This window comes from Gymnoscopelus microlampas (genome assembly GCF_963454915.1).
Source record: "Gymnoscopelus microlampas genome assembly, chromosome: 5".
In the NCBI taxonomy this organism is placed as follows: Eukaryota; Metazoa; Chordata; class Actinopteri; order Myctophiformes; family Myctophidae; genus Gymnoscopelus; species Gymnoscopelus microlampas.
The window spans coordinates 9,580,523-9,605,211 of record NC_139942.1 but is presented as its reverse complement, the minus strand read 5'-3'; the positions used below and the strand labels follow the sequence as shown (position 1 = coordinate 9,605,211).

The 24,689-nt window shown below is 47.8% G+C and overlaps 1 protein-coding gene across 1 annotated transcript in view; it reads right to left on the bottom strand.

Annotated features, from left to right (window-relative positions):
- The window catches only part of LOC311044753 (uncharacterized protein), a 66,118-nt gene that overhangs the window by 18,157 nt on the left and 23,272 nt on the right, over positions 1-24,689 (bottom strand). Inside the window, exons 2-3 of the mRNA XM_084056526.1 lie at positions 16,912-17,253; positions 15,954-16,235 (exon numbers count right to left, since the gene is read on the bottom strand). Coding sequence (XP_083912652.1) covers positions 15,954-16,235; positions 16,912-17,253 — 624 coding nt within the window. The remainder of the gene's footprint in view (positions 1-15,953; positions 16,236-16,911; positions 17,254-24,689) is intronic.

The following is a 24,689-nucleotide window of genomic DNA, read 5'->3' as shown; positions in this document are numbered from 1 at the left end:
TGTTTTTGAATTATGGTTTTCTTACTTGTGTTTGATTTTCTTCATTGTACCCTTGTTTACGAAGGACCAATAGGGCCCTCCGTAGGGGGGAATGTAGTATACTGAAACACACTTAAGGACTTATAGAGCCCAATTTGAACACGCACACAGGGACTTAAGTTTGGATACTGAGTGGTCTACAGCACATTCCAGAGAACACTAGATGTCCAGTTCAAAGGATGCTTCCCAGAGGGCATCTGACCTTAGCTGACCTCTAGCATCTTGGGGTGTTGTTCTTCTGCACAATGGACACACACACACACAAACAAGAGGATGTAGCACACACACCTAGCTCCGTGCACATCCAATGTATGCAAGTACATACACACACACATGTGAAGTCTGCCTATAAATACTGTGAGGACAAAGAAACCGTCCCTTCTGGTCCCTTCCCTTCTTGCCCCTTGCCCCCTTGCCTTGGCCCTTGCCTTCGCCTTCTTCTTCTTGCTCTGTTCTGTTCCGGCCACACCATGTAGCAGCAAGGCTGACATGTGCTCTGTACTCTGTTTTGTCCAATAAATCGACTTGAGGAACATTACTGGTCTGGACCTTTCTACTTCCTACTAAATACTACAACATTAATACATGTTCATGTATATTACTAATGGATTTATAAATGTACAGTTGTTATTTCGTATCTCTCAGTGAGATACTCACTATGGGATATCATCGCCCTCTAGCGATGCTACAGAGCAAACACAGAACTCCCGGATTCCAATTCTCATTGGAGTAGGGTTAGTGTGACGTAAAACACCGGCGCCCGGTGGTGGTATAAATACCACTGCGTCACCTAAGCTCGACCTCTTCTTCCACCTGCATTCGCGACTGCGCACGGAGCTGAACTACAACACGGAGAAACTTAACAAAATCCAACACAACCCAAAGCTTGGGCACTCACTGTGTTCCTCCACGGGTGCTTTCGTAGAAATAAGTTTCAGTTTTCTAAAACTCTCCCGAGTTTCCACAACTTTATTACTTTCTTTCCTGTCCTCTCCGTTTTCTCGCCACGAGGCGCAGAGCTGAGCTAGCTAACGAGCTAACGCTAGCAGCGCGGTTACGGCTAGGCTAACTAGCCCTTTGTCTACACCTCGTGTTCGACGGAGAAACAAGATGGAGGCGCCTCGTGCCTGCGGGATGGAGGGATGCGAATTCCTCATCGTCGCGGACGACGACCACAGCCTCTGTCTGTCCTGCCTGGGGCTCGCCCACGCCTGGGTCGCCCAAAACCGAGTCGGCGCGGACCAAGGGTCAGTGGAGCTATCTCCAAGATCCGGAATGAGGAGGCCTTGAGGGCCGCATCCGCATCTCCGGACCTGGACGTTGCTGCCGAGGCCATCGGGCCGTCCCAAGACAGCGACGACCTCCTCGTCTTCTCGCCCACCACCTCCATCGTCGCCTGGGGAGACACCGCCCTTCCGGAGGGCAGTGATTTCGACGGCGACATCGAGGAGGACGACGTCCTCATCCTGAGGGCCGAGGACGAGGAGTCACAGGAGGTAACGATGACCAGTCCGGGTCCTTCTGTACCGGACCCAGAGCCGGTGGTCTCCCCGGAGGTGCCCAGCCAGGCACGGGCGCCCGAGGAGGCCGTCTCCGCGGTACTCAAACGGGCTGTGGCCAGATGCGGCCTGGCACAGCCCATGGAGCCTGCGAAGACATCAGTGGGGGTCCCCATACCGGGGTTCCAGGGTTTGGCAACCGTCCCCCCTCGAGTGATCGAGTCCAAGATGCTGCCAGAGGCCTGCGGCGTCAGGGACGCGGTGCAGTACTCGTGGGCGGTCAGGAGAGAGCCGGCTTCGTCTCCGACATCTTGACGGGGGTCGACCTGGGGGTCGCGGGCCTCCCGCCGATGGACGTGGACCTCGCCACCGCCATAGAGAAGGCCAAGTCGGGGTCGGTGAGGTTAAGCCAAACCAGCGGCCCCATCTTCACCAACCATGGCAAGAAAACCGCCACCGCAGCACACGCCGCTCTCTCGTCGCTGTAGGCCACAGCGACGGCTGTCAAGGCCTTGAACGTGAGCTCGCTGCTCCAGGGCTCGGCCGCGGTTAAGCTTAAGGAGCAACTAGCCCGGCCGCTACTGGAGACGTACACGGCCGAGTTCCTGCACTCCACTTCGATCGACGATGCGGTGGAGTTAGCGAGGCTGGTCCAGCTCGCGATCTTGTGCACCTGCAACGCACTGATGTGGTCGGTCCGAGCCATGGCTCTAACGGCGGACCTTGAGAGGCTTCAGTGGCTCGACCTGGCTTCGGAGTCAAAGGCCATCCTGACCAAGGGTCTCAGAGGCCTTCCACTCAGGGCCGACAACTTGTTTCCAACCGCAGCCGACCTGATCACCAGGACCCAGGCGGCGGAGAAACAACTGGAGGAGACAGCCGCAGGCCTCCTCTCACCACCCACCGCCCCCACTACGACTAGGTCGACACAGCAAGGGGCTGCGGGTGGCAAGCGCACGTCCGGACGCAAACGAGGAGCGTCCAGGGCGTCCAGCACCAGAGCCAGCTCCTGGGAGTGTCCTCAAGGCTCCTTCGGTGCTCAGGACGTCAGGCACAAGGACGAGAAGCGCGCTCAACCTCCTCCCCCACCTTCGCCCAAACCCCAGCGCAAGGACAGCAGCGGGTCGGCTCGCAGAGGGAGGCAGGCGAAATGACATGCGTCGCCCGTCATTGCCGGGCGTTCAGCTGGTTCCCCGTCTCGGACGGGATCAGCTTCCCCAAAAAATAACTGCCGCTTTCCTTGCCCAAACGGACAGAGTCAAGGACCAGTCCACCGGTGCAAAGAGACTAAGAAAGACGTTAAAAATGATAATGAATACGGTTCAGAGTCGTGTGTGTCCTTTTTCAAAATCGATGCCTGTGCAAAATGTGCTGCCTGTGTGTGGAATAAATCTATTGCCAAAAACACAAATGCCCATTTTTTCCCATGCCATGATAAATCGAGGCAGCATGTTTCCCGGTGGGAAACACTGTCCTCAACAAAATGTCATGAGCCCTCAGTGTTCGCCATGCCACCTGAAAGGTCAGGGCGGCATTCCAAACATTGTAGGGACAAATACTGTGCATGCTGCAAACATGATGAATCAAACGCAGGTAGAGAAACCTTTGCTAATGTTTCAAATGTCTCAAATGCTTTGTGTAGAACAGGGGTTCAATGTAGACAAAACTGTATTTCCAGCTGCGCCATTGCGGTACCTTCTTCCGTCCGGCAGAGGCCGGCAAAACGCCTCTGGGGATCGGAAGAAGCACGAAATGGCCGCCTCTCACTGTCGCCTCAAGATGGCGGAGGAGAGGCGGAAGTTTATGTCTCAGAGAACCCCGGTGTTACACCAGCGAAGTTCCCCAGGGGGAACAAGAACTCACACACCACACAGATGTCCGTTACCCTCGACTTTTCCAACATGGCGGACAAAGTGAGACGGAACTCGCCTCAACAAACCCCGGTGCTACTCCATCAACGCTCCCCGAGGGGTGCCGCGATTCGGGTAGGTTCCGCTGCCTCGTCACGCAGAGCGACAGCGTCGCGCGCTCCCATGGAGACGGACGCTCGCTCTATGACGAAACCAACATTAGCCCAGCTAGCACTAGCAAGCAAAGCTACGAGGCGGATGTCGACGGTGAGGGGGATTCCCCGTCTACGTCACGGGATTCCCCCACCATCGAGCGGTCGGAACCCGACGGGGCAGATGACGTCAGAAGCCCCCACCTTCCCCGTGAATCCTCTCGCTCAATGCTTTTCCAAATGGAAAGCTTGCAAACCGACACCTTGGGTGCTGCGCACCGTGTTACAAGGATACAGGTTGCAATTCTCGAGCACACCTCCACTCACCCAAAGTAGTGTTCTCCCGAGGGGGGGGGGGGGGGGGGGGTGTGAGACCTATTCTGAACCCCAAGGGTCTGAACAGGTATCTGAAAACTTTCAAATTTCGAATGCTGACAACGGCAACGTTATTGCAAACGATACGCCAAGGGGATTGGTGGACGAGTATAGATCTCAAAGATGCTTACTTTCACGTCCCAATCTACCCACCGCACCGCAAGTTCCTGCGCTTTGGCTACGAGGGCAAAGTGTACGAATACACGGTGCTCCCGTTTGGCATGTCACTGAGCCCCAGGGCTCTAGCGCACGTTTGGCCGAGCGGTCTACTGTACGCCTTTCCGCCCCTGGAGCTGATCCGTCCAACAGTGGAGAGGATCAGGACCCAGGGGGGGAGGGTACTGCTGGTAGTACCAGCATGGGGCACGTGGAGGTCGGAGATAACTCCTCTCCTCTACGACGAGCCGTGGCCTATCCCCCTGCTCAGAGGCCTTCTGAGGCAAGGTGGGAACGAGATTTTCCACGAGAACCCCGAAGACCTAGACCTAGTTTACCCCGTGAAAGGTTGAGTCTGAGCTCACAGGGCCTGCACCCTGCAGTGGTAGCCACTATCCAGGGGGCCAGGGCGGATTCTACCAGACATCAGTACGACGTCCGGTGGAATATGTTCGAGACTTGGTGTCTGGAGCAATCACCTCAGGTGGAAGCTTCCCAGGCCTCGGTAGTCAGCATTCTGACCTACCTGCAGGACAGGTTGGATCAGGGTTTGGCTTTTCCTACCATTAAGGTGTACCTGGCAGCCATATCCGCCTGCCATCACGGGTTTGATGGCGAGTCGGTGGGCATGCACTCACTGGTGCGACGGTTTATGACCGGCGCTAAACGTGCCAGGCCAGTGAACAGACCTTTGTTTCCAAGGTGGGACTTGACCTTTGAGCCCCTCGAAACTTCCAGTCTGAAGATTGTGAGTTTCAAGACGGTGCTCCTGCTGGCCCTTTGCACAGCAAAACCAGCAGAGCCTTGAAGCTTTATTGCCAGATGACGGCGGCTGGCCGTGAGTCACCTCAGCTTTTCGTCTCCTTTGGCCGAGGCCAGAGGAAGGAGGTAGCTAAACCGACTCTATCCAGATGGATCGTGGAGGCGATTCGGTTGGCCTATGTGAGTAGGGGTGCCACTGTCCCTGAGGGACTGAGGGCCCACTCTACTCGGGGTGTAGCTGAATCTTAGGCCCTTTACAAAGGGGTGTCTATGCAGGACATATGCTCTGCGGCTAACTGGTCGTCTCCCTTGACATTTGTGGCCTTCTACAGCCTGGACGTGGCGGCATCAGAAATGGCGCACACGGTCCTGGGCGTGGTGGCTGGCTCCAGTTAGGTTGTATTAGAGTGCCTGGAAGGCATGTAATTCTTCCTACACTGGAGTAGCAGTCAGTTTCAGGTCAAGAGGTGCGTGACTTGCCTGGGGGCATGTTCTTTCTCTTTGCCTGGCTGGCCGTCCAAAGCCCTCTCAGGACTTGCTAGGCAATGTCTAGAGAGGAGGAGGCCTTGGTGTCCCTGTCATGGACCGGGAACTTATGTCTGTCAGGGTCGTACCATACTTCCTTTTGCCTGAAGGCCATGGTCATGCCGGGGGCATGACCTATGACCTTGGCTGGCATTTGGGTGGGGTTGGTTAAATATGGGCTCCCCCGGGGGACGTGTATGTGTCCCATAGTGAGTATCTCACTGAGAGATACGAAATAACAACCCTAGGTTACGAATGTAACCCAGGTTTTATTAGTATCGAAAGTGAGATACTCACGTTTTTAACCCCCTCTGTGCGCAGTGCAGCGTGCAGAGTGGAAGGTTTCCGAGGTCGAGCTTAGGTGACGCAGTGGTATTTATACCACCACCGGGCGCCGGGGTTTTGCGTCACACTAACCCTACTCCAATGAGAATTGAAATCCGGGAGTTCTGTGTTTGCTCTGTAGCATCGCTAGAGGACGATGATATCCCATAGTGAGTATCTCACTTTCGATACTAATAAAACCTGGGTTACATTCGTAACCTAGGGTTGTTAATACATGAATAAATACACATGTATTCATACATTAGTACATGTACAGAGAGAGTCCAGAGTAGAGGCATCTTCACACATGGAGGAAGACTAGACTTTATGAACTTACCTGATGTAGTCGCTGACATTGTAAGTTGTTTGTGATCTACAATGTATTGGTAAGATAGCTACATAGCTTAGGACCGAGGTCCAATGTACAACGTTTTGGTAAATGCTTTATTAGTTGATATTTGTGAGTATAATAATATTATTTCTGTTAGTGCAAGACAAAATAATACAGAACCAAAAATAATAAGGTACTGTATTTAACTGCACTACCACTAAAGTAACCAAAAGGGCTGGCAGATGTAAATTATATATACTGTAGCTATCTCTGACCCAATGGATGTATTGCACATGGCTCCTGTTATAAATACACACAGTAAAACATGCCACAATTAAAACCATTGATTATAACAGTAATGAATAACAATACACAGTGTTTACCCTATATGCATGTAACAGTGGCGGGCCGCTGCTACAAGGTGTGATACCGCCGCTCCTTATTTTTTTTGTAAATTATTCATTCATTCATTCATTTATTTATTATTTAACCCCGGCTCGGGGTCTGTCTATTTCCAGAAAGCCATATCGCTTCATATTCAGGTCAATTCACTTTGCGTTTACCAGATCATCTCAGCATATTAAATCAAGTTACAAGAGGCATCGGGTAGAAGTCAACTTTGAAGCAAACCAATGTTGATCAGGAGGATTATGATTTACTGAATAAAAAAGAAAAACTTAACTCCATTACATAAAGTGCTGACTGCATCACCTCCCAAAAATAACAGATTTGGAAGTCATCGCGTCACAATGCAAGGTGTGTGGATACCTTGTACTGTACATTTCTTTGTTTTGTTAAGAAAGCAACACCGTTGCACATGGAGTATAAATTGAGCTTAACATTACAACAAACATAATTATTTGATTGGAATGTGCATGGAAACATCTGTGAAATAAACATTTGAAGATCATCTTAATAATGGGCAAAAAAGTGTTGGCCACGTGTGAGAGATTAATATTCAGCGCCACAGTTACAACTTCATCCTAAGGGAAACACTATACACTGATAATCACAGTGAACATCCTGAAGCATTAAATAACTACCAACAACTACAAACAATACATAATGTCTAAAAATACTAATATTGTGCTTCATTAAAGTCGACATACTTCCTGTTGTCAGACAGTGTTACTGACACTGTGTGTGTGTGTGTGTGTGTGTGTGTGTGTGTGTGTGTGTGTGTGTGTGTGTGTGTGTGTGTGTGTGTGTGTGTGTGTGTGTGTATTCACCACTGAGAAACTCAATGGTGTTATTGGAGAAGAAGAGAGAATATTATGATACTAGTTAGACAAAAGTTAGTATACTGTATCTACTTTAATGCAGGATAGTAGTCTTGTTTGTTGTTTATTTTCTCTGTATTTAAAATATGTATATTAAAGAAGCCCCAGGAGGCAGTGGTTTGCAGTTATCTTAGATGAGCTAAGAGGTGTTATTAGGAACAACACAAATCAGAGTGCCTAAAACCCATTTAGGGTCTAAAATAAACCAGGGCCTCGTGTGGCTTATTACTTTGGTAACAATGTTTATATCCCAGTTAAAACATTTTAATAACAATTTCACTACAAGAATAATTTAAACTTAGAACCCGACTGCCAGAACAAACAGAATGTTATAGGTATCCTATAACTGCATGGAGGATCCCCAATATTGTAAACAAACTTTTAAACTAGCCCTTTTCAATGTAAAATGAATCAATATTGATCAAATGCATGGCTAATTTTTTCCTAACATTGTAGAAATTGCTTTATCTAAATTCTGAATAAAACCTGACATTTTGAGACAATTTGATGGGTGCTGTAATACGGCAGTCATAGGTGTGTGTTCATAGAGGTCTGCGCTTTACCATGGCTTTGAACGCAGCTCAGCCAATCTTATTGAATGGCTGGAGCTATTCTTGAAATATATATATCTTGAATATAGTCTGACAATATGACGGAGGAGTCTCGCAGGTCCTGCAGGACCAGACGCAAAACTTGCGGGAGCAGCTAGTTTTTAAACACCTGTAGGCTTCTGCAATCTTCTGTACCTGAGGCATGCCTGGGAGTGCTTTAGATTAGCTTGATTAACACTTTTATATTATGGTTAAATTCAAAGAAGAACGTAAATTCAAAACATTGTTCCCTAATCCCTACAGGTACATTATGTACATAATGCATCTATGAATAAGGTACAGTCAACAGTGTTGGGAAGTAACTAAAGTAATATGTAACTTAAAGTAATATTATTACCTTTTCCCAGTAACTAGTAACGTAACTAATTACTTTCACGTTTTGAGTAATAATATTACCTTTACTTTTTTTCAAAAAGTAACTTATTACTTTTTTTCACGAGCCTCGGTGGTACTCTGGGTTTGAATGTGTTTATTTGATCCTGTGTTGTTTTTGGTCCATTGATATAATGGTAGACTAGTTGGGATCGAGTTGCTATGCAGGCTGCTTGCTGATCCGGTCTAGAGCGGATACGGAAACGTTGCACACTTGTCTGTGTGAATTATTATCAGCTGCGGAAGGGCGGGCCGCCCTTAAACCGGATCAAACAGTGTTGCCATGTCTGCTTATTATAAGCGACTTGTTAACCGATGAAGACGCGCCGTAAGCTTGTAGGTCGGCTATTTTCTATATATATCCTACTATAATTCTAGTAACCTCTGTGCGTTTGTAGTGGTGGTGGTGGTGGTGAAGCTACCCGGTTCTCCCCACTGGCTGGACCAATTGCTCTGATTTTGCACACAGCCATTGACCATTACCATCTGAACTTAACTGTGAAGCCCGTTTTTCAATTTCATCAAATCTCAGCTTCTTATTAGCGTTTTTGTGTCAAAGAATGTCGTCCCATAGCTGCGGCTGCCCAGCTATGGGACAAACTGCCTCCCGGGTTGCCAGATCATGTGCGCATATCCCCCCACGGATGCGCTGCGCCGACCGGGTATGGTCTAGTATATATAATATAGGTCACTGACTGTGGCATGTAAATATATATACACACACACACACACACACACACACACACACACACACAGTATATATATATATATTGTGGAGTATCGCCACAATGCCGCCTGTCAGGTAAGCACCACACCAGGGAGAGGCCATGGGACAGAGACAGAGGGAGACCTCGCAGGGAGCGCACCAGCCTGGGCAGCGTCATAGAAGGGCGTTACCTGCCACTCACCATCATGAATCAGCCCCAACTGAGCGCAGCTGCGACGACAGGTTAGGTGTGGCACCAATCTACAAAAGTGGCTACTCTGTCTCAGTCTGGCATTGGCTCTCCTGGTGAATGGACGGGTGCTACAGGCGGTAAGGCAATTCTCCACTATTCCTGCACATTACTGAATGTTTATGAATTGTAGTGTTAAAGGACGCTCTCTGTTTACTCCTAGGCAACCTGTGGGAGTTAATCACACATACCTGAGCACAATGCATGGATACTGAGCGATGACACTGTGGCGCACGGATCCAAACAAAGAGACATTGTGATGCATGAAAATACCCCGACCCGGGGTGAATTTTGAGTTGGACTTTATTATTTGAAGTTACATGAAAAGTAATACCAAGGGCCTGCGGGTCATATATCTGAAAAGGTGTCAAATAAATACCCTTAAGTGGGCTTGTACCCTGCATTTTGTGTTTGGCTTTGATCAGTTCCCCACATTTGGTGGAGAATACGGGTAATCTGATCCACGCCAAACCCCAAAAAAAAAAAAACATGGAGCAGGCCAACGCACTTACGGCCCTGTTGAGGAGCCAAACAGATTTGCAGACAGCGGTACAAAAATTAATTGACAGAATTAGCCGTGATGTGGCTAGCACACGCGCCCCTAGAGAAGTACTCACTAAATTGACACCAGAAGATGATATTGAAGCGTACCTGGAGGTGTTTGAGCGCACCGCAGCCCGAGAGAGGTGGCCAGTCGGAGACTGGGCCTCACTCTTGGCCCCATTCCTCACCGGCGAGGCCCAGCGTGTGTGCCGGGACTTAACCCTCGCCGATGCCAGAGATTACAGGAAACTGAAGGACGCCATCCTCGCCACCCAGGGCTACAGCCTCCCAGCTCGAGCGCAGCGCTACCACAGCTGGGCCTACAACTTGGCCTTTCCACCCCGACCGCAGGTGGCGGCTCTACTGCGCAGCGCCCATAGCTGGCTTACCACCGGGGGAGATCCACCTATCATCGACCGCTTAGTGATCGACCGATGCATACGTTCGTTGCCGCCTGACGCCCGCAGATACGCCTCCCAAGTGAGTCCGAGTTCACTGGAGGCACTCGTGGCCCTCTTGGAGAACCACCAAGTGAGCGTGGACATGATGAGGACCACGCGCACCGAAGCCGCCAAGGGCCCTGGAGAGGAGAAGCCCGGCCGCGACCGTCGAAGATCGACGCCACCGAACCCACCTGCCGCCCGGACCGAGGCCGCGGTGGCCGAAGGGCCCACCCGAGGCCCACATCAACGCCGCTGCTATGTATGTGGACAGGCGGACCACATATCCTGGTCGTGTCCCGAGAGAGAGCGCGACGTTTCCATGGGGACAGCAGCCAGCTCCGACAGCGCGCGGCCCTGTCTGCACACCGGTACCAGCCCTCACCGCCAGACGCGCCTGCCCGTGAAGATAGGCCGAACCGACACGCACGCCCTGCTCGATTCCGGCAGCGCGGTGACTCTCGTACGAGCAGACCTGGCCGGAAAGCTCAGCTCCACCACCGTTCCAGTAACCTGTGTCCATGGCGATGTGCGTCACTATCCGGTGACACAGCTCCGCGTCCAGACGCCCCGGGGGGACGCAGTGGTGCCAGCCGGGGTCGTGCCCAACCTGCCCGTGCCACTGCTGATCGGCGCCGACTGCGTCCTCTTCGCCCGGTACTGGGACCCCGGCCTACTACGCGGCACAGCCCGCCACCGTCGCCGACGCGCCCCGCGCCCGGCGCCTCCAGGCGCGCTCCACGCCTGCCCCGCGTTCCGCGCCGCCACGCCGGCCGGCCTGAGTGACAGCTCCCCGGCAGGGGATGGGGGAGACGAGAGAGACGCGAGAGATGAGAGAGACGAGAGAGGTGAGAGAGACGAGAGAGATGAGAGGAGAGGAAAAGACCAGAGACGGGAGGTGGAGGGCACACAGGCCACGTCAAGCCAGGGGGCCGCGGGCCCCGCTGATGTTGCGGACCCCTTCGCCGAATTCCCCGGCGTCGAAGCTCTCGAACCACCCCGGGCTGGGGGGTTCGCCACGGCGCAGTGGACCGACCCGAATCTGGACATGGCGCGCCGGAACGTGGCCGCCATCGACGGAAAGAAATGTGAGGGGGTGAGTGCATTGAATCCCCCATTCTTCCTTGTAAAAAAAGACTTGTTATATCGGGGTGTGTTGGACAAGGGGGGGGACCTAGTCGAGCAACTACTGGTACCAAGAGAATATGTGTCACGGGTGTTATATTTAGGACACACGCACCAACTAGGAGCGCACTTAGGAATACAGAAGACATACGAGCGCATATTGGCCCGCTTCTACTGGCCCGGGGTTAAGCGGGCAGTAGAAGACTTTTGCAAGGGTTGCCCTGAATGTCAAAAGACCGCTCCACGGCCCACGTTTCATAATCCTCTGGTACCAATGCCGATAATCGAAGTGCCATTTTCACGCCTTGCCATGGACATTGTGGGCCCATTGCCAAAATCCAGTCGCGGTCACCGCTATATCTTAGTGATACTAGACTATGCCACTCGATATCCCGAGGCCATTCCCCTGCGGGCGGCCTCGGCTAAAGCGGTGGCCCACGAGTTGTTGATGCTATTTAGTCGGGTGGGCATAGCAGAGGAAGTACTAACGGATCAAGGCACCTGTTTCATGTCCCGAGTAATGTCACAACTGTATAAATGGCTGAAAGTGAAGCGCATTCGCACCTCCGTCTACCACCCACAGACGGACGGTTTAGTCGAGAGGTTTAATCAAACTTTAAAAAAAATGCTGAAAAAACTAACTGATGTGGACGGGAAAGACTGGGACCAGTTGATTCCGTATGTGCTTTTTGCCATCAGAGAGGTACCACAATCGTCCACGGGGTTCTCACCATTTGAGCTGGTGTATGGCCGGAGGCCCCGTGGCCTATTGGACATCGCCAAGGAAGCCTGGGAGCGCCAGCCTTCTCCCCACCGCAGTGTGGTGGAACACGTGGAGCGTCTCCAGGCCCGGGCGAAGACCATATGGCCCCTGGTACGAGAGCATATGGAAAAAGCGCAACGGGACCAGGCTCGCATATACAATCGAGGCGCCACGCTCCGCGAGTTCCAGGTGGGAGAGAAGGTCCTGGTGTTGGTCCCCAGCTCGGAGTGCAAATTCCTGGCGAAGTGGCAGGGACCATACGAGGTCGTGGAGAAGATGGGGCCCGTGGACTATCGGGTGAGCCAGCCCGGCAGACGAAAAGGCTACCAAATCTACCATGTCAACATCTTGAAGAAGTGGATCTCAGCCCCCCGACTACCGCTGCCCGCGCTGATGACCACCGTGCCCGCGCAGACGTTGCCCCCGGTGCCCATAGGAGAAGACCTCGTCCCAGCCCAGACACAGGACATCAAGGACCTGCTGGGGCGGAACCGGGACATCTTCTCCGAACTCCCCGGCCGAACCACGCTCATCAGGCACGATATACGCACGGACCCTGGGAAAATAGTGCGCCAGCGGCCGTATCGAATCCCTGAAGCCAGACGAATTGCCATTAAAGAAGAGGTGGCCAAGATGTTAGAGTTGGGAGTTATCGAGGAGTCCTACAGTCCATGGTCCAGCCCGATCGTGATAGTGCCGAAGCCAGACGGGACGCTGCGCTTCTGTAATGACTTTCGAAAATTGAATGAAGTCTCCGCCTTTGACGCATACCCGATGCCCCGAGTGGATGAACTGATCGAGCGCCTGGGCCCGGCCCGGTTCGTCAGCACGCTGGACCTGACCAAGGGCTACTGGCAGGTGCCGCTGACGGACCGGGCCAAGGCGAAGACAGCGTTCTCCACGCCCGACGGGCTGTTCCAATACACGGTGCTGCCGTTCGGAGTCCATGGCGCGCCCGCCACTTTCCAACGGCTGATGGACCGTGTACTCCGCCCCCACCGAGACTACGCTGCCGCTTACCTGGACGACATCGTGATCCACAGCCCGAGCTGGAGCCTCCATCTGCAGCACCTCCACGCCATCCTCGGGGCGCTCAGACGAGCCGGGCTGACGGCCAACGCCAAAAAGTGCCGCATCGGCCTGACGGAGACCGACTACTTGGGTTTCACGATCGGACGAGGGTGTGTGCGGCCCCAGACGCGTAAAGTGGAGCGGATTCGGGAATGGCCCCAGCCCAGGACAAAAAAGCAAGTAAAATCATTCCTTGGCCTCATGGCTTATTATCAAAAATTTGTAAAAAACTACTCTACTATTGCAGCCCCACTGTATGATCTGACATGTCAAAAGCGCCCCAACCACATTGTCTGGACGGCCGAGACGGAGGCCGCGTTCCAGACCTTGAAGAGCGCGCTCTGTGAGGAGCCAGTGTTAAAAGCCCCCGACTTCAGCCGGCCCTTCGTCCTCCACACAGACGCGTCGGGCACCGGGTTGGGGGCGGTCCTCGCACAGGTATTTGATGGCGAGGAGCATCCAATTACCTACGTGAGCAGAAAGTTACTAGACCATGAGAAAAATTATGCAACAGTAGAAAAAGAGTGTTTAGCGGTGAAATGGGCTATTCACCACCTACGTTATTACCTGTGGGGCCGTACCTTTACCCTCATTACAGATCATGCACCCCTAAAATGGATGGCCACCAACAAGGACCGGAACGCCAGAGTGACGCGGTGGTTTCTGGAGCTACAAGACTATTGTTTCAAGGTGGAGCACCGGCCCGGGAAGGACATTCCACACGCAGACGCCCTGTCCCGCATGTATGAAGTAGAGGAGCTGGAAGCCCCCGGACCAAGCGGCGGGCTTAGGGGGGGGATATGTGGAGTATCGCCACAATGCCGCCTGTCAGGTAAGCACCACACCAGGGAGAGGCCATGGGACAGAGACAGAGGGAGACCTCGCAGGGAGCGCACCAGCCTGGGCAGCGTCATAGAAGGGCGTTACCTGCCACTCACCATCATGAATCAGCCCCAACTGAGCGCAGCTGCGACGACAGGTTAGGTGTGGCACCAATCTACAAAAGTGGCTACTCTGTCTCAGTCTGGCATTGGCTCTCCTGGTGAATGGACGGGTGCTACAGGCGGTAAGGCAATTCTCCACTATTCCTGCACATTACTGAATGTTTATGAATTGTAGTGTTAAAGGACGCTCTCTGTTTACTCCTAGGCCACCTGTGGGAGTTAATCACACATACCTGAGCACAATGCATGGATACTGAGCGATGACACTGTGGCGCACGGATCCAAACAAAGAGACATTGTGATGCATGAAAATACCCCGACCCGGGGTGAATTTTGAGTTGGACTTTATTATTTGAAGTTACATGAAAAGTAATACCAAGGGCCTGCGGGTCATATATCTGAAAAGGTGTCAAATAAATACCCTTAAGTGGGCTTGTACCCTGCATTTTGTGTTTGGCTTTGATCAGTTCCCCACAATATATATATATATATAGGTCACTGTGGCCTGTGTCTCATGATAAGTCATTATCTGTTTGAGCCCAGGTGTTTGAACTTGAATATTTTATTAGGCAAAAAATACATTAAAGGGCAAGACCACTTTGTTAGAGGTTTGGGTTGTGTAGTTACCTTGCCATTATGTAACTCCAAAGGTGGACAAGAAATCAAAAATAATTGCTCCATTGATTAGAAATTGAACATTCAAAATATGCTCCTCATTGACTCACATTGTACGCTGAAACAGCTCTCAAAGTCACTCTTTTAGCACGTAAACGGACGCAAACAAAGTTGATTCAGACAATATAGAACATCACCAAACCCAGTACTGTTTTTTTTTTTAATAAAAATGTTAACTTCCTGTTGATTTTGCTATTTTTATTTAGAAGAAAACACGGACTGGATCTGCGGATCCGGATCCAGTTCTTCAAATAGTAAAATCAACAGGAATTTGACATTTTTATTTAAAAAAAAAAATCAGTAGTGGGTTTGGTGATGTTCTATATGCTCTGAATCAGCTTTGTTTTTGTGTTTGTTTATGTGCTAAAAGAGTGACTTTGAGAGCTGTTTCACCGTACAATGTAAGTCAATGAGGAGCATATTTTGAATTATCAATTTCTAATCAATGGAGCAATTATTTTTGATTTGTTGTCCACCTTTGGAGTTACACCATGGCAAGGTAAATACACAACCCAAACCTCTACCAAAGTGGTCTTGCCCTTTAATCCATTGAGGTCCTCAAATCGTCAAATGGTTTTCATTTAGTCTGTAAGTTATGAATTCATACACAGTAAAAGTCTTAGTGTTAATATAATTCAAATGAGTGTACAATGAGGATTTTACAATGTAGGCTGCAGAAAAGAGAAAAAAAAACAACTACTAATGTTGAAAATACAAAGACTGACTTTTGGGGAGAAAGGATGCAATTACTGGGGGCGAGAAAAAAAAGTAACTAAAGTAATAAGTAACTAAGTACTTTTGGCAGGGAGTAATAAGTAAAGTAACTACATTACTTTTTAAACAAGTAATATGTAATAAGTAATATATTACTATGTTTTAGTAACTATCCCAACACTGACAGTCAAGCAGTGAGTCCAACCCAGCCCACTGTGTCTCTGTGGTGCTGTAATGGCTGTAGCTAGTTCTGTCTCTCTTGTATAAACTTGATTATTAGCCTACCTGTTAGCCTACCCCTGCAAGTTGCCCACTGTTATTACGTGTATGGCGCGAGCATCACGCACGACTGCACATACAATGCTCCAGCAGTTCCTTTGATTGATCTAAGTAATCGGCGGGGGCTCTACTTCAGGGCATTAAAGAGCAATGGAAACATTCATTACCTTTTATGTCATAGTCATAGCGTGTCTCAACAGTGTGGTTGAAGCGTGGTAGATGAACTCTGCAGGTCACACGTCCTGTTCCTCTCACTGTCACATCAGTCCGGACAGCATAACAGTGATGAGAAGGTGTGTTTGTCACTGGGGATTCAGCAGGGAGGTCGTTTCCCTCACTGTCCAGCCAAGACACCTCAGGTTGTGGATACCAGCACCCAGAATCACATGTCAAAGACAAGTCATCGTCTTTTGATCCAATTACAGAGATCACTGGCTGAGACACAGCCCCTGTAACAACAAATAAACATGATTGATTATCTATCTGTCTGTCTGTCTGTCTGTCTGTCTGTCTGTCTGTCTGTCTGTCTGGTGAGGAGGGTGGGGGGTGGGACTGTCGTATATGTTTGATATTTATGTTTGATCATATCATAATTTAACAATTACATTTAAAACGTATGTTAACCACATTGACCCTGGCATCCATATTTATGTTATATATGTTTATTTATTTGATATATATATATATATATATATATATATATATATATTAGTGCTGTCAAACGATAAATAAATGAAAAATAAAAATCGCGATTAATCACATGCTTTGTCATAGTTCGCAAATAAGTCATCAGTTTTTTATCTGTTCATGAGCTATCTCCAGTTTAAAATTGCAAAAATAGCTGATCTACAAGCTCAGTAATGTGTCACGATGCATCACGTTGTGAGCTTGTATATTGGCTATTTTTGCTATTCATTGTACACTGAATATATAAGGCTTAAGTTATTAAGAAAGTGTTGTTTTCATGTATTATTATTTTTTACAACCCTGGCTACTGTAGCAGTTCAGCAGTTCAGGAGTTGAATTTGAAAAGTCTTGCTCAACAATCAGTTTTTAATTAAAGCTATTCTGTCCTGCTCTTTCCTTCCTTGTTGTTTTACATCCATGTTTTGAACATAATCTTACCAACAAGTAGCTGGATCAAACTGCTGTTGCGCAGGGTTTGAACAAAACACTTGAACTTTCCCTCGTCTGAGAGCTGCACCCTGGACAGCTTCAGTGAGATGTTTCCATCCCGAAGCTCGTCGTGGAACAGGGACGTCCTCTTTTTATACAGCGGGTTCAGAACATCAGGTTGCACAACTCCATTTTGGAGTACGTGCACAAATTCTGGATTCAGGTCAGGTCTGGACCACTCCACTGTCCCCTTGGCCACATTGACAGAAGGTTCAGTGTGACAAGGAAGGATCACATCATCTCCCACTATGGCCAGCACAGGCAGAGAGGACCCGATCACCTGAGGTTGTCCTTAAAACAAAACACAATGTTTTAGTTTAGTGATAGTGCGAGGTCTCCTTAAAACAAAACACATGTTTTAGTATAGTGATAGTGTGAGTGAGAGGTATCATTAAAACAACACCTGATTCGGATGCTATCAATGCATTGAATGGGAGATTATCACGTTTTATCAGACCATTGAATGGGCGAAGTAGGCGACCTACTTACCTACCCGCGACTTATCAGACCATTCATTGGGTGTTATCAAGACATACTGACCTACCGACGGAGATGACTGAAATAGTTCAGTTTCGGTTTTGGTTTTGGTTGTTTTGGTTTCGGACCATGACGGAGGCGCGCAGTCTCAGGCGAGCTGGAGCCCCACGGAAGGACCACCGAGGGAGCTAAAGCGACCGAGTTGCCGTCCTGAGCGGTGCGACGCTCGCCTGAGCCTACTCAGCGCCGTTGGAGTTATGTACCGATAGGCACAGAATCGTAAATATTGTTGTGGGGACTGCTCCGCCTCCAAAGTAGGTCAGTAACTCCTGATTACGCCCAATGAATGGTCTGACAAATCGCGGTAGGTCCGTGTATCGCCTACTCCTCACCTACTCGCCCCATTCAATGGTCTGATAAAACGTGATAATCTCCCATTCAGTGCGTTGATAGCATTCGAAGCCGGTGTAAAACAATACAACATGGTTTTAGTATAGTGATAGTGTGAGATCCCCTTAAATTAAAGGGGTATGGGGGGTGTGGGGGGGGTGATGAGGGTGGGTGGGGGGGTGATGAGGGTGGGTGGGTGGCTGGGATGGGGGGTATAGAGTGGGGTGGACATATGGTGGTGCATTTTATGGTGTGGGTATGGGTCTGTTCAAGTTAGATTGTAATTTTCAGGCCTGTTGAAAACTCTCAAGGTTCTCAAACATTTTCAAGAACCCCCTATGTAGGCTATTTGGCTGCGAACATTTTCACATTTCTGAATTATTCCACATTTTCAAGATGTATCCAAAATAAATGTTTTGAAAATAGCCGATCTACAAGCTTAGAGCTTGTAGATATGCTATTTTTGAATAGCCAAAGTATAAAACCACTGCACCTGAAGTCTTAGGATTCATGTCCACAGAAAGTGTTTTGCTTGTGATAAAGACGGTATTTGTTTTATTTCATCTTAATAGATTTTTTTACTTTGGCAGTTGTTGGAGAGCTGTTATTTACGACCTGCACATTTGATGCACATATTTGACAATTACATATTTACATATCATGACCTTTCAATCATATATTTAATATATATTTTTTTTCTGTTCCCTTCTGATTTCCTCTTGTATTTATGTAGCCTACCTAACCCTATTTATTTATTTATTCATGTATTTATGTACACTTATTCATTCATGTATTTATTGTGTTTTCTTAGTAATGAATTAGCCAAAACATCATGACTGTAAGGTTAATTTATTAGACGTCAGATCATTTGTCATCATTAGCCCATAGCCTATCGTAAACCAGGGGTGCCTACACCTTTTTGACTTGAGAACTAGGCTACTTTTAAAATGACCAACTCAACAAGATCTACCAACCCAAAAACGTATTATCCCATTGCTGAAAATACTTTGAAAATGTACCTGAGGAATAGCAGTGCTGGCGTTACATATAAGACAAACACACTTGGAATGGGATATAGAGGGGTACATTTTGAATTGGTAGGTTTTTTTAAATGTAACTTTGTAATGCTACTGACGTTTGCACTAACACACCCGAAAACAAAGTATTACATTGTGGGTTGGCCTGCTATAGAGCCGTGAAGTGAGCTGACAGGCCCTCCTTGATGTCAATCAAGTCAGTCACCTTAATTCATGTGGCAGATGGCAAAAATAGTTTTTCAATATTAGATTGTTTTTATTTTTAGGGTCATGTGGTCTACCTGCACAGCTTTTGTGATCTACTGGTCTACCTTTTGGGCTCCCCTGTGTAAACCAGGGTTTCTCAAAGTGGGTACACATTCAATTTAATAAAATGGGGGGAAAAAAACACGTAAAAATGATTGGTTAAATATCTTCAGTTCTTAGGGCAACTGTCCCTTGAAATAAGGAATCATCCCTTATTTGGAAACTAAAAGATGTGTCCCTTATTGAACTGAAAAGGGAGACACTTTGTTCAGTGGCGGAACAACTCAAAGCCGGGCCAGGAGGCACAGCACAGTGATCAGGCCCCCCCTGCGCATGCACGTGCGCGCAGCGTGATTTTGGGCGGATTCGGTCACTTTTTGGGAGGCTTTTTGTCACTTTATTTCGGTTTTAGGGTTAGGGTAAGGTTAGGGTCATGTTGTTTAATTCTTATTTTTGCTATTCATGCTATTGTAGATCTGCTATTTTTGGCAAAGAGGTATATAGGTGTAGAGGGGAAAAAGAGCAGACCAAGTAAAAATGTCATACAATATAGAAGGGGGTCCCTGTTTCATCTCTCAGCTCACCTTATGTCACTGTTTTGGCTTGTTTTAACCTCTGACTAAAAATGTTACACTACTCTTTGTTAAACTTTCGGACGAGTCTTAACGAGCTTTAATAGGCTACAGCTGGATAGATGCGAAGACGTCTGTATCGGCACATGAATTAAACCAGTGGACCAGCGGATCACAACGTCTTTTAGAGTTGTTGTCGGAAGCTGTTTACAGCATTAAGGACTTTTCAGATGGCGCCTAGTAATTTATTTGGAATAAGAGGCAACCCTACAGGCGGAATGAGCTGCTACTGTCTGTGTGAGAGAAGTGCGCGCACACGTATCGCATCGCGCGCACACACACACACACACACACACACACACACACACACACACACACTCTCACCTCCCGTCCATGCCAAAGTTGTCTTTTCAACAGCATAATTATGCAACGAGAGTCAAGGGGTGATTTTTCTTTGCAACTGAGATGTGGGTCCATGTATCCGCTCGGTCATGTCTCCCTGCTGCAGATGAAAACTGACATCGGCACTGTTTCACCTCCTTAATTATGTCTGCAAACGTTTTAGTAGTCAATCGAATTATTTTAGGAGGTGGTTTGCACGGGCAGACGACAGACACTGTACACAGGTCCATGGCTGGAGGAGGACGTGCATGTGCTGTTGTTGTGCGCCGCCGTCTCTTCGCGATGACGCAATGACGCATGAATAGTAAATCGTCGGATTTTGACTTCATTTTATTTATTTATTTATTTTCACTCCAATTGCCAATAAAATCATCTGGGTCGCACGTATTTAATAGGGTCGGTCGCCAACCGGAAACCAACATATTTTTTTGTTAGGCCTTAAGTGAAGGTGAGTGCCGCATGTGGCCCCCGGGCTGCCAGTTGCCCATGTATGGAGTCACTCGTAACGTTGCCAAAGACATGTGCTGAATTGATATGTCATGAAAGCTGTGAAGAAGCTGTGAAGAACACCCTGCTCTACTTCACCATTTTGAGGTTCACACGGAACAGTGTTCTCACGCATGTTGAAGTACTATGTATCTAGTCAGGAGTTTTTACTTCTCCAAAACTGCACAGAGCTGGCTGACCATTTCAATGACGATGTCTGGGTTGTGAGCTGAACAGAATTTTAAAGTTCTATGCAAGGCCACAATGCACACGCCATTCACGTTTCTGTATGACAGAATGGAAAGCATTCTAAAAAATCTTCATCTTCATCTCTCTATCAGCTAGGGGGTCCTTGACCTGAAAAACGTTGAAGACCCATCTACATAAAAGCGGAAATACGTCATCCAGGCGCACAAACCTACCCAACTATACCCCCAACCCTGTGAGACTGTGTTGGTGTTAAGGACAGTAGCAATTTAGGCAACATAAGTTAAACCATTCTTGCAAAAGTGTACATACTTCATATAATTACAAATATGAACGATAATGATTCATAGATAAGCCCTAATAAAAAGTCCGTCAACATAACCTATACTGTAGCAAGTTCACACTTTTGAGTGTTACTTGCATAGTCTAAATGTAAACCACACTTAAAGGGGCTACACCATGAATTTCATTTTTTTTTTAGGTTTTTAGTATTTTTTGGGCTCCCCAGTGTCTCTTGTACCCAAAAAAATATTTTTTTTTAACATTCAGTCATTCATGCTCATTTCATGGATTTCCTGAATGGGCGTGTCTGAACAGGCCATTTCAGAATGGCTGTGCAAGTGATGTCACTTGCACGGATTTTGCATTGACGATGGCTAGACAGAATTGCTCAGTAGCTCCCCCCTGCCCAATAGGACGTTTTGGTATTGCAGCTGAAAAAGCTTGGAATGACAGACAGTCAGATTGTGAGAAAAAATATCTGGATGTTTTTTAGGCTTACAACCTGTTTAAAACGTATTAGGGGGCAATATTTATATATAATATATTTTTTTTTAATTCATGGTGTAGCCCCTTTAACGCCCACATTATGTCTGAGAAATGTTTACATTTCCTTCTTCTGCTGCATGTTTTTAAAAGTGTTGCATAGCGAGTGCTGACGACTTTATTTGCTATTTCCGTGCCTTTTATACTTGGAGACTGCCATGCTCAACTAAAACGTTTTCAGTGTTTTCAAACAAAGCGACCTAACCTACATTGTATTGAATGAGAGCAGGGTGGAGAGCAACTGCAGGTTCAGCAAGACCGATATTTAAACACACACAAAGTTAACTACACAGGTTACAGGTTAAACTGTGTGCTACACAGGTTACATGTTAAACTGCATGGTACACAGGTCACGTTAAAATGTATGCTACACAGGTTACATGTTAAACTGCATGCTACACAGGTCACGTTAAACTGTATGCTACACAGGTTACAGGTTAAACTGTATGCTACACAGGTTAAAGGTTAAACTGTATGCTACACTGGTTACATGTTAAACTGCATGCTACTAGGTTACAGGTTAAAATGTATGCTACACAGGTAATCTGTAAGCTTGATGCTCATAACATGACAACATCACTTGGCAACCAACTTTCCTATACACCATGTACCTTCCACATGGAAGCAAACATGCCGTGTTAGCTTGTGCTACGACAATCCAGAGCTATCCACATAAGCAAGGCATGCTGAGTTAGCTTGTGCTAGCTTTAGGGGTGACAGTGGCTTAGGGGTATAGTGGCCGGGTAGAGTGAACTACAAACCGCAAGGTTCCCAGTTCGATCCCGGGCTGGGGCACTCCCCCAGGGTTAGTGTCGAAGTTTCCTTGAGCAAGATGCTGAACCCCTAATTGCTCCCGATGAGCAGGTTGGTGCCTTGCATGGTTTCTTCTGCCATCGGTGTATGAATGTGTGTGTGAATGGGTGAATGGCACGATCAATGTAAAGCGCTTCGGATAAAAGCGCTATATAAATGCACCATTTACCATAGCTTTACACATGGAAAGCCAAACATGCTGTGTTTAACTTGTGCTACCAACAATCCAAGCTTCCACACAAGAAGCAAAAACATGCTGAATTAGCTTGTGCTACGACAATCCAAGCTTCCACATAAGAAGTAAAACCTGCTGTGATAGCTTGTGCTACAACAAGACAAGTTTCCACGTAAGAAGAAAATCACACCCTGTGTGAAGGAAGTGGTGCCTTTGATGAGTTTATTTGGGCTATGAAGTAGGATGTCTGTGGGACCACCCACCAAGTTTGAGACCTACAGTATAGCACGCATTATGGCAGTTTAAATCCCAGCCAATAAGAAGATGGAGGGGCGGGGCTTCAACCACTTCCTGGTAAAACCAGAAATGGTCATTTTTGATGAAGTAGGATGTCTGTGGGACCACCCACCAAGTTTGAGACCTATAGCACGCTGCAAACTGGCATTATGGCAGTTTAAATCCCAGCCAATAAGAAGATGGAGGGGCGGGGCTTAAGTAAGACAGCTCGTCCCTATTGGTGGTCTAGGTCCACAAACCAAATTTGGACTTGGTGGCATGCTGCTAACTGGAGTTATGGCTGTTTATAGCCCAGCCAATAGGAAGACAGAGGGGGTGGGGCTTAATACATTTCAGTTCATCCCTATTGGTGGTCTGAGTCCACGTACCAAATTTGTACTTGGTAACATACTGCAAACTGGAATAATGGCTGTTTAAAGCCCAGCCAATGGGAAGACAGAGGGGGCGGGGCTTACATAATTACAGTTCGTCCCTATTGGTGGTTTTAGTCCATGTACAAAATTTGTACTCAGTAGCATGCTGCGAACTGGAGTTATGGCTGTTTAAAGCCGTGCTCAAACATACGGACATAACATACGGATGGACAGACACACAGACACGGTCAAATGCAGTTCGTCCCTATTGGTGGTTTTAGTCCATGTACAAAATTTGTACTCAGTAGCATGCAGCGAACTGGAGTTATGGCTGTTTAAAGCCGTGCTCAAACATACGGACGGATATAACATACGGACGGATGGACGGACACACGGACACGGTCAAATGTAGAGCGGCTGGCACCGCTAAAAACATGCTGTGATAGCTTGTGCTAACAATTCGGCCTCCACATAGGCAAAACATGCTGTGCTAGCCTGTGCTACAAACAAGGGGCAAGGCTGAGATATTTACTATGAGGCCAACCCGGATGTTTAGTAAATGTCCAGCGAGAGGCGCTGTTTCACCCGTGCCGACCTGTGAGTTCAGAAAGAATTTATTTTAACGCAAGCCGATGGGTTTTTACCAACTTTCAGACTCGATTTTCTTACTGTAATAAAAATTGTCATAAATTCTATATGCTTCCAGTCGCTAGTTTAAAGTCTCCTTTCAATCATCAGGATATGCGTTTTGCTAAATTATGGTTCTATTTATTATAAAATTGACGATAAAGTAGGCTATTCTCTAGGAGGGGCGGGATGATTTGATTGACACGCTACACAACCAATAGCATTCATTCCCCGCCCCCCGCTCTTGATTGACAAGTTACCCAACCAATAATGGTCTGAACTCATTCTGACGCGTAGTGAAAGATGGCGGAGCCACAGTCTGCAGCAAAGGATTCATTTTCGGTCTGTAGAAAGCAGCGGAGGGGGTTTGTCCATCTCATTTATACAGTCTATGGCTACAAACAATCTAAAGCTTCCACATAAGAAGCAAACATGCTGACTAGCCTGTGCTACAACAATCTAAAGTTTCCATACAAGAAGCAAACATGCCGTGCTAGCCTGTGCTACAACAATCTAAAGCTTCCACAAAGAAGCAAACGTAGTACTGTGTTAGCCTGTGCTACAACATCTCTACCATCTCTTATCTAAGAGTATGCAGCAAAGTGAGAACCACCTTTAGCTCATCCTGATCCTTAACAAGTGTAATTTAGCATTACAAGAGCATAAGCAACAGTAGAATGCAACCAATAACATCTAATCAGCACTGCAAGTTCATTGTTTATTTCATCATAATATAAAACGGCCTACTTTAACTCCACCACATATTAGAGCAATTAAACTGCTACAATAATTTGACAAACCTCTGATGCCATTTAGCCTA